The 16,525-nt window shown below is 35.9% G+C and overlaps 1 protein-coding gene across 3 annotated transcripts in view; it reads right to left on the reverse strand.

The window, feature by feature from the left end:
* DNAH7 (dynein axonemal heavy chain 7) overlaps nt 1–16,525 on the reverse strand; it is a 340,785-nt gene that overhangs the window by 278,473 nt on the left and 45,787 nt on the right. For all 3 annotated transcript variants that reach the window (XR_004176604.1, XM_009182666.4, XM_031651428.1), the window contains exons 9-10: nt 15,151–15,276; nt 8,797–8,916 (exon numbers count right to left, since the gene is read on the reverse strand). Coding sequence is in view for 2 of the 3 variants with exons in the window: in XM_009182666.4 (XP_009180930.4) it covers nt 8,797–8,916; nt 15,151–15,276 (246 nt within the window). In the remaining variant the exon portion in view is untranslated. The remainder of the gene's footprint in view (nt 1–8,796; nt 8,917–15,150; nt 15,277–16,525) is intronic.

Consider the following 16,525-nt stretch of genomic DNA (forward strand, 5'->3'; position numbering starts at 1 on the left):
GGCTTGAAAAAGAAAGATACCAGAGACAAAGTAATATGACAGTTATTCAGATTTTGCAATAGGCTATATGGAAGGTTAAGAGGGCCAGCCAAGGGTAGTAGTCCTGGGGATTAAGAGGAAGGGATGCACATGCAAGTTGCTTCTGAGAGTAGATAAAAAATAGTTGATGGTCATAAAATAAGTCTCCACAAATGTAAAAGGTACAAAATCATTAATCAATAACAGAAGGACACTTAGAAATTCACAAATATGTCTAAAGTAAACAACACATTTCTAAATAGTCAATGACTCAAAGAAGAAATCATAAGGGAAATTAGAAAACAAGATGAATGGAATGCAGGGAATTCCATACCATAACTCAGGGAATGCAGCAAAATCAGTGATTAGAGGGAAATTTTTAGCTGTAAACACCTACATCAAAAACAAGGAAAGGCTGGGCATGGTGGCTCATGCCTGTAATCCCAGCACTTTGGGAGGCTAAGGTGGGAGGATCTCTTGAGTCCAGGAGTTCAAGAACAGCCTGGACAACATGATAAGGGTCTGTTCTGTCTCTACACACACACACACACAAAAATATTTAGCTAGGCATGGTGACATGCGCCTGTGTCCCCAGCTACACAGGAGGCTGAGGTGGAAGGATGGTTTGGGCCCAGAAGGTCAAGGATGCAGTGAGCCATGTTCATGCCACAGCACTCCTGCCCGGGAAACAGCATGAGGCCTTGTGCCAAAATAAAAAATAAATAAATAAATAAATAAAGGGCTGGGCGTGGTGGCTCACACCTGTAATCCCAGCACTTTGGGAGGCCAAGGCAGGCGGATCACAAGGTCAGGAGATCAAGACCATCCTGGCTAACACACTGAAACCCCATCTCTACTAAAAATACAAAAACAAAATTAGTTGGGCATGGTGGCGGGCATCTGTAGTCCCAGCTACTCAGGAGGCTGAGATGGGAAAATGGCGTGAACCCTGGAGGCAGAGCTTGCAGTGAGCAGAGATCCCGCCACTGCACTCCAGCCTGGGTGACAGGGCAAGACTCCACCTCAAAAAAAAAAAAGAAAATATAAAAAGAAGAGAAAACTAAACTCAAAACAAGAAGAAAGAAAAGGGAGGAAATAAAGAGGTGAGTCCAAACAAAAAAATACTGAATAGAAAAATAGAGAAAAATCAACAAACCTAAAGTTGGTTGTTTAAAAAGATCAACAAAACTCATGAACTTATAGCTAAGCTGATCAAGAAAAAAGAGCAAAGACTCAAATTGTTAAAATCAGGAATAAAAGGGGAGACCTTAATACTTACAATACAGAAATACAAAGAATTAAAAGGGAATATAATACACAATTGTTTCCCAACAAATTTGATAACCTAGAAAAAATGGACAAATTCTACAAAGACAAACACTACTAAATCTGGCTTAAAAAGAAATAGAAAATATCAATAAACCTGTAGCAAGTAAAAGAGATCAAATTAATATTAATAATTTACAAACTTTGCAGGAAAAAAAGGCCAGGACTAGATGGCTTCACTGGTAGTTCTAACAGCATTTAAAAAATTAACACCAAACCAAATGTTTGGTTTGTAAAGAATTCACAAACCAAAAAGGAAAAGAGAAAAGAACACCTTTTTACTCATTCTATAAGGTGAGTATTACTATACCAACTACAAAGACATAACCACACATGTACACAAAAACTACAGACCAATATCTCTTATGAATAAAAACATAAAAATCCTCAACAAAATACTAGAAATCCAAGTCCAGAAGCACATAAAAAGGATTATATGATCACATGTGATGGCCCATGCCTATAATCCCAACACTTTGGGAGGCTGAGTCAGGAGGATTGCTTGAGTCCAGGAGTTTGAGACCAGCCTGGGCAACACAGTGAGACCTTGTCTCTACAAAAATGAATAAAATTAGCTGGGCACATGCCTGTAGTCCCAGCTACTCAGGAGGCTAAAGCACGAGAAACACTTGAACCTGGGAAGCAGAGGCTGCAGTGAGCCAGGATCGCACCACTGCACTCCTCCCTGGGTGACACAGCAAGGCCCTGTTTCCAGAAAAAAAAAAAAATAACGGGATTATCTCCATTCCATGAGCAGGTAGAATCTACCTCAGGAATTCGAGGTTGGTTCAATATATGAAAACCAATGTAATATACCATATTAATAGAATGAAAGGGAAAATCCCATGATTATCTCAATAGATTCAAAAAGCATTTACAAAATCTAATACTGCATGATAAAAAAAAAACATGTCTGCTCTTGCTGCTTCTATTCAGCATTGCACTGGAGGGTCTAACCAGGGGAATTAGCTAAGAAAAGGAAAAAAAAAATAACCAGATAGGAAAGGAAGAAGTAAACTGTCTCTATTTGCAGATGATATGATCTTATATATAGAAAGCCATAAAGAATCCACACACAAAAACCATTAAAGCTAATAAATAAGTTTAGTAAGGTTGTAGAATACAAGATCTATATGTAAAATTCAGTTGTATTTCTACACACCAGCAATAAATAATCTGAAGATGAAATTGAGACAACCATTCCATTTACATAGCATCAAGAAGAATAAAATACTTAGAAAAAAATTAAACCAAAAAATGTAAATACATTTTTGTATTTACATTTGGTATTTCGAGAGAACTAAATAAATGGAAAGACATCCTGTGTTCATGAATTGAAAGACTTAACATTATTAAGATGTCAATACTCCCAAAATTAATGCACAGATTTAATGCATTCCCTATTAAAATCCCAATGGCATTTTTTAAAAAAAGGACAAGTTGATGCTAAAATGCATATAAAATACAAAGGACTCAGAACAACAACAATTTTTCAACTCAGAAAAATAAGAACGAAATTGGAGGACCCACACTTCCTTATCTCAAAACTTACTACAAAACGGTTTGGTACTGGCATAAAGACAAATAGGCCAATGAAACAGAATAGAGAGCCCAGAAATAAACCCTCACATATATGCTCAAATGATTTTCAGCAAAGGTGCTAAGACAACTCAATGAGAAGAGTCTTGCAAAATGATGCTCAGACTACCAGGTATCCATATGCAAAATAATGAATTTGGGCTCCTATCTCAGACCATGTGTAAGTTAAAATGAATTTGGTTTGTAAAGGTCAAAAAGGCCTAACTGTAGGAGCTAAAACTATAGAACAATTCATTCTGTTTACCACACAGGTAAACAGGTAAATCTTGGTGGCTTTGGATATGATACTGATATGGTTTAGCTGTGTCTCCACCCAAATCTCACCTTGAATTGTAATAATCTCCATGTGTCAAAGCTGAGGCCAGTGGAGATAACTGAATCATGGGGGCAGTTTCTCCCATACTCTTCTTGTGGTTGTGAATAAGTCTCGTGAGATTTGATGGTTTTAAAAATGGGATTTCCCCTACACATGCCCTCTTGCCTGTCGCCATGTAGGACAGGGCTTTGCTCCTTATTCACCTTCCACCATGATTGTGAGGCCTCCCCAGCCATGTGGAACTGTGAGAGCCAATTCAACCTCTTTCCTTTATAAATTACCCAGTCTCAGGTATGTCTTTATTAACAGTGTGAGAACAGATTAATACAGATACCAAAAGGCACAAGCAACCAAAGAAAAAACATAAATCAGACTTCATTAATATCAAAAATATTTGTGCTTCAAAGGACACTATCAATAGAAATATTTGCAAATCATATAATTGATAAGAATCTAGTATCCAGAATATACAAAGAACTCTTAAACCTCAACAACAAAATATCAGATATTTTACATGTCAATAATAAAAATCAGACAACCCAGTACAAAATGAGCAAAGGGTTTGAATAGACATTTTCCAAAAACGACAAATAGACAATAAGCCCATAAACAGATACTCAACATTATTGGTCATTAGGGAAATGCAAGTCAAAATCACAGTGAGATACAACTTCATAACCATGAGGGTGGCTACAAGCAGAAAGATAGACAATAACAAGTGTTGGAGAGTATGTGTAGCAATTGGAATCCTCATAAATTATTAGGAATGTGAAATCTTATAGTCACTTTGGAAAACAGTGCAAGTGTTCCTCAAAAAGTTAGAATTACCATATAACCTAGCAATTTCACTCCTAGGTATACAGTCAAGAGAACTTAAAAATGTATTTATACAAAATAAGTTGTTCATAGCAAAAACAGCCAAAAAGTGGAAACAACCCAAATGTCTATCACCTGATGACTGGATAAATAAAATGTCTTATATCCATACAATGAAATATCATTTGGCCATGAGAAGATATGACATACTGATACATGCTATAATATGAATGAACTTTGAAAACGTTATGTTTCCTGTAAGAAGCCAGGCATAAATGACCATATATGAATACATATATGAACTTTGAAAACATTATGCTTCCTGTAAGAAGCCAGGCAAAATGACCATTTCATACTGAGACGAAATGTCCAGAGTAGGGAAATTCACAGGGACAAAAAATATATTAGTATAGTTACCAGGCACCTTTGGGTGGAAGAATGGGAAATGACTGCTAACAGGTACAGAGTTTCTTTCTAGGGAACATTAAGTCATTCTTGTGTTGCTATAAAGAAATATCTGAGACTGGGTAATTTATAAAGAAAAGAGGTTTAATTGGCTCATGATTCTACAGGCTGCACCAGCATGGTTCTAGCATCTGATTCCAGTGAAGTCCTCAGGAACATTATAATTACGGTGGAAGGTGAAGGGGGAACAGTCATGTCACATGGCCAGAGCCAGTGCAAGAGAGCAAGGAGGAAGGTGCCACACATTTTAAACAACCAGATCTTGTGTGAACTCAGAGCAAGAACTCACTTACTATTACGAGGACAGAACCAAGATATTAATGAGTGATCTGCCCCCATGACCAAAACACCTCCCACCAGGCCACACCTCCAACACTGGGGATTACGTTTCAATATGGGATTTGGAGGGGACAAGCATCCAAACTATATTGCATGGTGAAAATGAAAATGTTCTGGAATTAGGGGTGATGGTTGCACAACCTTGCAAGTATATTATCAGCTACTGAACTGTACACATTAAAGTAGTGATTTTTATGGTAAATGAATTATTTCTCAATAAAAAGGAATAGCAATACATTGGGTATCCCTGGAAGCAGAGCTAAAATTTCATGCTTTCCTATATGAAATTTCAAAAGAGAACAAAAAAGTCCCAAGGTTTTCAACTTGGCCTCGTAATGGTTCACAACAGGAAGAGTAGCAGATTTGGAAGGAGAATAAGCATTGCTAGGGACATGCTGAGATCCATGACATTGAACTAAAGATATTCAGTGTTACATTGGGTCTGAGCAAAGACGTGTTGAGGAATACCTAAAAGCACAGGCAAGAAAGGCAAAAATTAACAAACAGGATAACATCAAGCTAAAAAGCTTTGCATAGCAAAGGAAACTATCTAGACAGAGTAAAGAGACAACCTACAGAATGGGAAAAAAATGTCTGCGAATTATTCATTGTACAAAGGATTAATAACCAGAATACATAGAGAACTCAAACAACTCAACAGCAAAAATCCAAATAATCTCACTAAAAATGGGCAAACTGATCTAAATAAACATTTCCCAAAATAAAACGTACAAATAGCCAACAGGTATATGAAGAATGCCCAACATTCCTATTCATCAAGGAAATGCAAATCAAAAGCACACCGAGATATCATCTCACTCCAGTTAAAATGGCTACTATTAAAATACAAAAAATAATAGATGCTGGCAAGGATGCAGAGAAAGAACTCTTTCCTTCCTTCCTCCCTCCGTCCATCCCTCCCTCCCTGCTTTCTCTCTCTCTCTTTCTCTCTTTCTTTTTTTCTTGAGCCAGAGTCTCGCTTAGTCACCCAGGCTTGAGTGCAGTGGTGTGATCTTGGCTCACTGCAACCTCTGCCTCCCAGGTTCAAGCAATTCTTCCACCTCAGCCTCCCAAGTAGCTGGGATTACAGGTGTGCGCCACCACACCCTGCTAATTTTTGTATTTTTAGTAGAGATAGGGTTTCACCATGTTGATTGGTGGTTTCAAACTCCCAACCTCAAGTGATCCACCCACCTCAGTCTCCCGAAGTGCTGCGATTGTAGGTGTGAGCCACCATCCCTGGCAAAAAGGGGAACTTTCATACACTGTTGGGAACACAAATTTGTGCGTCCACTATAGACAACACTATGGAGGTTCTCAAAAAACTAAAATTACAACTACCATGTAATTCAGCAATTCCACTGCTGGGTATATACCCCAAAGAAAGGAAATCAATATATCAAAGAGATAGCTGCACTCCCATGTTTATTGCAGCACTATTCGCAATAGCCAAAATACAGAATCAACCTGGGCCCATCAGTGGGTGAATAGATAAAGAAAATGTAGTGTGTGTATGTGTGTTTGTGTATAGTATATAAAATGTAAATAAAATACAAAATGTATATAAAATATAGTATATAAAATGTAGTTTATATATACAATGGAATATTATTCAGTCATAAAAATTAATATAATCCTGTCATTTGCAGCAACATGGATGAGCCTGTAGGACATCGTGTTAACTGAAATAAGTCAGGTAGATAAAGATAAATATCACATGCTCTTATTCATATGTGGAAGCTAAAAAAAAATTGATGTCATGGAGGTTGTAAGTAGAATGGTGGTTAAGAGAAGCTAGGAAGGGCAGGGATGGGATGGAAGATAAAGAGAGATTGGTTAATAGGCACAAAAATACAGTTGATAGAAGGAATAAGTTCTGGTGTTTGATAGCAATGTAATGTGACTATAGTTAACAAGAATTTATAGTATATTCCAAAATAGCTAGAAGAGAAGATTTGGAATGCTCCCAACACAAAGAAATGATAAATGTTTGAGGTGATGGATATGCTAATTACCCTAATTGAATCATTATGCATTGTATGAATGCATCAAAATATTCCATTAATATATGTACCCTATACATACGTGCAATTATTATGTATCAATTTTAAAAATTGGTAAGACAGGCCTAAAGCTCAGAATACAAAATCTTGAGGCAGATGAAATCACAAAATTGTTAAGAGAATATAAAGAAGAGAGATAACAACAAAGATCTGGGGAACCCTACTTGTAGGGAATAATAATAAGTAAAGCCAGAAAAAGATAAATGGAAGAAGAACTAGAGAAACACAGCAGCACAGAAAAGCGGGTTTCCAGAAGTCTGGGTGATAAACCACACACTGTGAGTAAAAGTGGAAGATGAGGATGACGAAAAGGCATTTGGGTTTGGGGTAGAAGTCATAATTAATCATTTGCTAATTGTTTCTCCTCTGTGAGCTGATGCTCTGCCTTTTGGTCATGACAAACACTTTCTGGCTCACTACTTAAAGTATAGTCAGAGAGTTCTTCCCTGAGAATCAATCAGGAAGCATCAAGAGATACAGCTAATCAATCTGCATTTCTCAGCAAAAAATAATTCAACAAACGTTTGTACTCTACTCTGTAATTTGACACCCATTGAACTAAAATTTACAGTGGTAATGTATTCCTAGGGTAGAACCCGGAAGTTACAGATCAAGATAATTTATTTGTATCCTGTACTTAAGAGGTCACTTTCTTCTCTGTAATTAATTATGGGTTTTCATTTTATCACCTCTTAACTCTGTTTTTACAGTAACTAAATACTAATATAAAATAGAAGGCTAAAGTTTTTTTCAAGTAATATCAGACAAAGAATTTTATTCTAACACATTGGAGAAGAAAGCAAGATAATAGAAATATTTTATCTCAAATTATGAAGAAATCTTTCTAAGTAACTTCTAAAAATCATGAAGCTATGCTAGCAGTTTTATGTTCTCTGCTATCTTAAATTTGACCTAATTCTAATGTCCTGTTTACGATAACTTAATGACCCATGAGAGAAAGAATTTTCCTAAGTTGTTTCAAAGCATACCATCTGGTTGCCAGATTATGAATTATCATATGTGGCTATTCCATTCTGAAAATCCAATCCATGGAGATATTCAATTATCTTTTTTTTTTTTTTTTTTTTTTTTGAGACAGAGTCTCGCTCTGTGGCTCAGGCTGGAGTGGGGTGGCCGGATCTCAGCTCACTGCAAGCTCTGCCTCCCGGGTTCATGCCATTCTCCTGGCTCAGCCTCCGGAATAGCTGGGACTACAGGCGCCCGCCACCTCGCCCGGCTAGTTTTTTGTATTTTTTAGTAGAGACGGGGTTTCACCGTGTTAGCCAGGATGGTCTCGATCTCCTGACCTCGTGATCCGCCCGTCTCGGCCTCCCAAAGTGCTGGGATTACAGGCTTGAGCCACCGCGCCCGGCCCTTCAATTATCATTTGATAGGTCTGCCTTCCAGTGACATTTTTAAATTCATTTAAATGATATACATTTCCCCACCTAATCATTATTTAAACTCTTCTGCTTTCCTCATCCAAAAACAAAATGAAAGGAGGTACAGAGCCTAGTGTATTAACAGTAGATGACAAATAAATATCTGGTGAATAATGAGTAGGTAACCATTCTCTCATGGTATTCAGCACCCCTCTCAAAGGATAGGTACAAACCAGACATTTAGAAAAAAGTAACCATTTGTCATGAACATTTTAGTTTCTGCACAATCTATGCTGTGTAGAACATCTGGACAAATATTACAGACTAAGATAATTAAACATATTATATTTAAATCATGTAGAAATGATTTAAAACATATTAAAATTGGATCTTCTAAAAGCAGTTAAAATGCAGTAGTCCACCATCATATTTTTAAACTTATGCTTTCCTACATGAAATTTCAAACCTTTACATTTTAAGTAGAGTCTCTTTGGCAGATTCCATGTGTCTCATGATAATGTTCTGAAAACTTGACAGCTCTAATGCATCCTGGCGATTATGAAATTCTTTGATATCAACTAAACGTAATTTTCTGCAAGAGATAAAATAAACAGTAATTTAACAATGACTTTTTTTGGTATTTAATATTTTATTAATTGGTCCCTTCTTAAAAATATCATATTCCTAGGTTTAATCATTAAAAAATTGTGTTCCATATAATTAAATGTTAAAGAACATGAGATATTCTAATTTTAAAAATAATTCATATAATTAAATTCAATAGGAACACAACAAAAAATGTAACTTCACTGTGAAGTAGAAGAAAGTTGCAATAACTGGGATATGAAGAATAGTTCAAACTGCTTTTGCTTTTAAACTGTAATAATTTAAACAGGAAAAGCGGGAGGGCTCAATGCTTCTAGGATCCACTGCTCTGAAAAAAAATTGCAGCCTCTCTGAAAAGAAAGTGGCCCTCATTTCAGGCAGCCATGGGGTGAAGGAGTCTCACATCTAATCAAGAACCTTTCGAGCCTGTCTGATTTTTTAAAGAATACAGGGATTACAGGAGTCAACAACTTTCAGTACAAACCCTCTTTTGACTACAATGTTATAGATCTTTGTTATACACATGGTTTACTCATCTAAGTATTTTCTCTGTCAGGTTAACAAAAATGAAAGATAATATTAGCATTAGTGTCATTGTGTTCTTAAAAAAATCACATTTAATGTTTCCTTAACGACCAATGTAAAATACTGGTTAGTAAACAAAACACATTTCAAATCTATTTCCTTACATTTCTTCCACAAGCAAAAATTCATCTGAGTTATAATATACTCCATACATGACATTGATAACAATTAGGCACAAAGTAGGTATAACCATTGCTAGAGAACCAATGTGTTATTCTGCATAATTGAGCAATGTAATGTTTTAAATAAAATATGTCTAACATATAGCATAATAGTACATAGTAAACATAATCTGATCTCTTTAGCTTCCTAGTTAATGCTTTCAACATTATTTTACATTTTAAAATTGCAGCTGTAATCAGGATGCAGATGTCTGTGGTGTGAGATAGCACTGAATAAGTAGTAGTTGCAAGGGCACAAGCTCTGGAATTCACCTTGCCTTTGAGCCACCACACCAATTTTCCTTAGTTTCTTCGTATTCGATTTGAAACAGAATTCAAGGCACAGAGTACCATCTTTGATGTTTTGAGATTGAAAGGTTTTACACAGTACAGTAATTTTCCCATGAAATCTCTCCAAATAACATTGCCCATTTGGTCAACAGGATGAACTGTTAAGAAAACAGGAAAAATACTACCAGACACTATTCTTGCTTTCTCAGGATTGTCCCTACAATAACCCAGCAGTGGAACAATAGTTTAAATCATTGGTTTAAGACAATAGAAAGGATCAGGAAAAAAGATATTACTCACTATGTGTTAGCTTCAATTTGGTTAGCAGAAGGAAATGCAAGTCTCTTTAAAAGTTTCATGATGATGAGTCTTCTAATCACCAAAATAACTTCTTGATTTCAATTTTATATTAGTAGAACCAAATAGCTTCAAATCACCCAGACCATGAAACTCAGGATTGCCTCTGAACTCTTCCTATAAATCTTCCCATATCCAATCAGAAGTGAATTTCTGTAGACCCATCTGTCGGTCACATATCCCTCCTACCCTCACAACTGTCACTTAATGCTCACCCCAAGCTGAAACCCACCCTGACCCGTGGCTCTGTCACTGATTTTCAGGCAGGAGGAATTTCAATAGTCCTGGCTCAATACTCTGGACTCAGCATCAAGTCAGTCTCTACCTTTGTTCTCTGGTTCTCAAAACTAATCTGCTCTCTTCTTACCAAGACCAAGTTTCCCACAGAAATCTCACTCGAACTATCTACATTTCTTGGTTGTCCCATAAAATTTTCCCTTTCTTAGGAACATGTTTTGCTTTTGCCAGTCCTCCTTTTTTGTAACTTTCAAAGTAGCACACTATAGGCAGTGTCTTGCACTTGCTTTTTTCACTTAATTATCTTCTCCTGGAGACTTTTTCATATTAACACATCGAGATTTTTCTCACTCATATTTTATAACTACATAATACTCCATTGTGTATAGTATAACTTATTTAACTAGACTATCAATGGATGCTGGCTTGTTTCCAGTCTCTTATAAACAAATACCATAAATAGCATTATAACTATATAACTTCTTGCATTCTCGGGTACATCTGTACAATACTTATCCAAAAGTGAAATTGCTGGATTCAAGTGTTACCTGCAATTTGTAATTTTGATAGGTATGGCTGGGATTCCCTCAAAAGGGAGCCCATTTCTTCAAGCCTTACTAACAAAATGGGCTATCAAATTTTGTAATTTGTGGGGAAAATGGTTTCTCAGTATAGTTTTAATTTCAATCTCTTTACATTTCTTGTATTATGAGTTAGGTTAAGCATCTTTTTAACATGTTTAAAAATTATTTCATTTGTATCCTGCGTGCTGTATGGTAAATCGATTATACTGTTCTGATCTAGTAATTTTTTTCCTGCCTAGATTCGTCTTTGTCAAATAATAAATTTTTAAAAGCCATTTCATCTTTTAAAATGAGCTTAACTTTCTTAGACATTTTAACTTTCTTAGACACATTCATCTATGATGATTTATATTACACTGTAATTTCTACATTCCCTTGTGGTCTTCATATATGCACTATTTTACAACCAAAAATATTTCTTGTGTAGGGTATGACTGCATTTCAAAGCCTATCTATGACATTAAGGGGGTTCTGTAAGCGTAAATACCAATAACATGAATTTCAACATCTTTTCTAGAGAGCATCTTATCAGGTTTCCAAACTCATGCGTTTTAGAGTCACTCAGACAAGTTTTTGCATTAACATTCCCCGACCCACTGCCACACATACAGATGTCATATATTTTCAAGGTCTGCTGAGATTCAGGGTAAATGACTGCCACGGGAAGCATGCCCTTCATATTCAATGCTGCCTACTACTCTGAGAGGCAGCCCTTGTTGACTGTTCCCCCACTCTTAATACTCACACACAGGATAAAAACAACCTAGGCTTTCGAGGGCAACATAGGAGCTTGTGGAGCTTTCTTTTCACTCACAGACTGCAAGGCTTCTTTCCCATTTGTCTTTATCATGGATGCCTTGAAGTTTGCTTCAGTTGCTGCTAACATCTCTGTCACCACAACCTGGAGCCTAATTTTGGACACATACACTTTTTATTGTTTTTTAAATTTCAGCTTTGTTACTTTTTCTTCCCCCTTTTCATTTTCTTATCTCTTGCCTCCTGAAATCATCTAACAGACTAAGTCTAGCATTTTATGGACAATAGTAGGTCATGGAATCGCATCCTTCAGTGTCCAGCTCAGTGTGTTGTGAAAATGAATATAAAAGAAAACAACAACTTGTGGTGGTGTTTTGAAAATGAAATGTACTAATGTATGGAAACATAATTTGTGAAAGTGATACACATGACCTCATGACTGCAAGCAAAATTAGATCATGGGCGTTGTCAGCTGGAAGAGGTATTTGAGCTCCAGTATTCAAAAAAAAAGAAATGAAAAAAACATGGGGCAATGAAGTAGACTCTGCCTACTTAGTATAAGTCAAATTAAGCAGACAAAGAAATCCATACTGTACAATGGAAAGATGGAAGAATGTATTTCCTAGAAGTATGTATTGTGAAATCTAAAGCCAGTTTTAAGGATCCTAGCCCATTCTCTGAAGTCACCAGAGGCCCCTGAAGTATGTAGAAGGTCAGAATACGTGTTAGAAACCCTGTATAATCCCATTACATTCTGCAGACCTGGGTTCATTCAGCAAAGTAAGCCAAGTCTGTAAGTTCAGAGAGTTCCACAGTGTGCAACTGAAAATGAAGAGGGGAGGGAAAAATAAACTCAAATAATTGACCCATATGGAGGACGCAGAGCTTCCTAGAAAGGCACTGGAGTGAAACTTCATGCCCAAGTTTTCCTCCCAAAAGGGAATCACTCAAAATTTATAAAGAAATTCTGCTATAAAGAAGAAATGAGAGGGAATTCTGTAAACCGAAAATCTACATAAAAAGTACAAACTCTTACTGACATATATACACAAGATTGAATATTGAAAGATACGTAGGATATGAGCAAAAGTGCTTTTTTTTTTTTTTTTTTTTTTTTTTGGAGTTGGAGTCTCACTGTGTCACCCAAGCTGGAGTGCAGTGGCGTGATCTCAGCGATCTCGGCTCACTGCGACCTCTGCCTTCCGGTTCAAGCAATTCTCCTAATTCTCCTGCCTCATCCTCCCGAGTAGCTGGGATTACAGGCACCTGCCACCACACCTAGCTAATTTTTGTATTTCTAGTAGAGACGAGGTTTCACTATCTTGGGCAGGCTGGTCTTGAACTCCTGACCTTGTGATCCACCCACCTCGGCTTCCCAAAGTGCTAGGAGTACAGGCGTGGGCCACAACACCCAGCCTCAAAGTGCTTCTTAATTTAATGACACATGTATATTTTCTAAAATTAATATAAAAACTTAATATATTCCAATCAGAACATTGACAATTTTTCTGTCTTTCCATCTTTCTTTTGAATTAAATAAAATAGGCTAAAACCTAATAAGGAAAAGTAAATGTTTAAAAAATAGCCAAGAAGAGTATAAAAAATAGAGTTGGGATTCCTCTCACCAAATATAAGCACATACCACAGAGTCACCCACTGTACTTGTACAGAAAGAGATTCAAAGATGACAGGAAAAAAATTAGAGAATCCAGAAAGACATTCTGATTACTATAAATTCTGTAGATTTCTATAGATTGAAGAGTTAATCCATGACAAAGGTGATAGTTCCATTAAGGGGGAAAAGGTAGATTGTTTAAGAAATTATGCTGGCACAACTGGCTATCTGGAAGAAAATAAAGATGAATTTCATTCTACATCATAGGTAACAATAACCTTCAGTGGTCAAAAAACTAAAATGCTAAAAAAAAAAAAAAATTTACTAGTTAGCCAGGAAGATCTCATACGCAATTTACTAAATAAGGAGACCTTCTTGACAAAGACTAGGAGAATTCAGAAGAAAACAGAGATATATTTAACAGTATAAAAAATTTTTAATTTCCAAGTGTCAAAGGAAACTATAAACTCAGTCAACGGACAAATTATAAACCTGAGTTTTAGCAGTTGTTGGATTTGTTTCAGGTACTAGACACAGAAGTAAAACTTCTATTATTCTAAGAGGTTATCAAATTGATAAGAAAAGAGGAAGAACCAACAAAACATTGACAAAGATATAAGTAGAGAATTCAAAAATTCAAATAACTAACAAATACATAAAAAGATGTTCAAATTCCCTAGTAGTCTAGCAAAGGAAAATGGAAGTAATGATGATATAGCATTTTATATTGATTGACAAATAGTGTAATACACATAGTTAGAATTTTAGGGAAAGAAGTTCTCATTTACTGTTGGTAAAAATGTAAAGTATCAAACATTTCTGGGAAAAAATCCGGCAAAATATACTAAAATAAAAACATAAATATGCTATGATCTAGATACCCACTTTTGCAACTCTATCCCATGTAAACAGAGGGACCAGTGAATAGTAACACATGTACAACGTTATTTCCTGATGCATTATTCATAGTATCAGAAACTGAAGCAAAATGAATGTCCTTGGAATTCAAAGTAATTCAAGATAACACAGAAAAGGAATTCAGAATTCTATAAGATAAATTTAACAAAGAGATCGAAATAATTAAAACAAATAAAGCAGAAATTCTGGAGTTGAAAAACACAATTGACATGCTAAAGAATGCATCGGAGTCCATTAACAACAGAATTAGGTTAATGGGTACAAGAAAATATATAGTTAGAATGAATGAGACCTAGTATTTGATAGCACAACAGGAGGACTATAGTCAATAATATTTTAATTGTACATTTAAAAATAACTAAATGAGTATAACTGGATTGTTTGTAACACAAGGAAAAATGCTTGAGGGGACGGACACCAAACTTTCCATAGTGTGATTATTCCTCATTGCATGCCTCTCCCAAAATATCTCATGTACCCCATAAATATATACATCCACTATGTACTCAAAACATTAAAAATTTTAACATTTTAGAAAAGCAATGTTCACTTTTTGCTCTATATACTATGTTGTTTATTTAAAACCATGTTTGAATACTTACGTTAAAATGGTAATGTTTTACTTTGCAGTTAAAATAGTAAAAGAAATAATTAAGACATAGTAAAACAACTTCCCTCTATATTTTAAAAACCTCTGTAAGGCTACATATACTCACTTAAAATTGCTGTGCCACAAATCTAGTACAGCCAGCATTGTGGGGTTCATTGCATTTAAGTGATCCTTAATATAACTGCTTGCAGCTAAAAAAGATTTCCTCCAAGGTTTTGGCAGAATTTCCATTCTGAAAATGAAGAAAATATTCAGTTACATTATTTCAAAGTCAAAAGAAAGTATTTTTATAGTAACTGTACATTTAGGGTAATAATGGTTTAATTTTAATAAAATATGTGATGTATCCCTCATGATAATAACAAAACAAGCAATTATGTTTTAAAATATATAAAGATCATATGTTTTATGGTTTAGTGCAATTTGATTATAAAAATTAATGATTCTGAAATTAGATTTAAATCTTTAATACAAAAGGTAACTAATTTTTATCCCCAAATACTTGACCTTATTGAATCCACAAATAATTTACAATGAACAAATGAAAACAGCAGCCAGCTATCTCTCATAAACATCTTCAAATATTCTTTACTAATTTCAGGACATACATTAAAATTTTCCCTTTATTTATTTTTAAAATTCCTCCTTTATTTTTATTTTTAAAACATTTTAAGGATAGCCGGGCGCGGTGGCTCACGCCTGTAATCCCAGCATTTTGGGAGGCCGAGACGGGCGGATCACGAGGTCAGGAGATCGAGACCATCCTGGCTAACACGGTGAAACCCCGTCTCTACTAAAAAATGCAAAAAACTAGCCGGGCGCGGTGGTGGGCGCCTGTAGTCCCAGCTACTCGGGAGGCTGAGGCTGGAGAATGGCGGGAACCCGGGAGGCGGAGCTTGCAGTGAGCTGAGATCCGGTCACAGCACTCCAGTCTGGGCGACAGAGTGAGACTCCGTCTCAAAAAAAAAAAAAAAAAAAAAAAAAAACATTTTAAGGATATAGTCCAACCTTCCTATAGAAATCCGCTTGAACTTTACCCCCTGTTAATATGTAAACAGCATTTACAAATCACAAACACTAATGTTCTTATTTGAAGACACATTTACAGTTAACCCTTGAATAACACAGGTTTGAACTGTGCACATTCACTTACATGTGGATTTTCTTCCACTTCTACCACCTGCTCCCCCTACAGCAAGACCAATCTCCCTCTCCCTTTCCCTCCTGCTGCTCCCCCCTCCTTCTTTCCCTCCTTCTTCTCTATCACTACCACCATGGAAAGATTACAAGGATGAAGACCTTTAAGATGATCCACTTCTACTTTATGAATAGTAAATACATTTTCTTTTTCTTATGATTTTCTTAATAAAATTTTCTTTTCTCTAGCTTATTTTATTGTAAGAATTAAGTATATAATACATATAACACACAAAATATGTGTTAATTGGCTGTTTATGTTATCAGTAAGGCTTCCAGTGAAC

The sequence above is a fragment of the Papio anubis genome, chromosome 10 (assembly GCF_008728515.1).
Source record: "Papio anubis isolate 15944 chromosome 10, Panubis1.0, whole genome shotgun sequence".
In the NCBI taxonomy this organism is placed as follows: domain Eukaryota; kingdom Metazoa; phylum Chordata; class Mammalia; order Primates; family Cercopithecidae; genus Papio; species Papio anubis.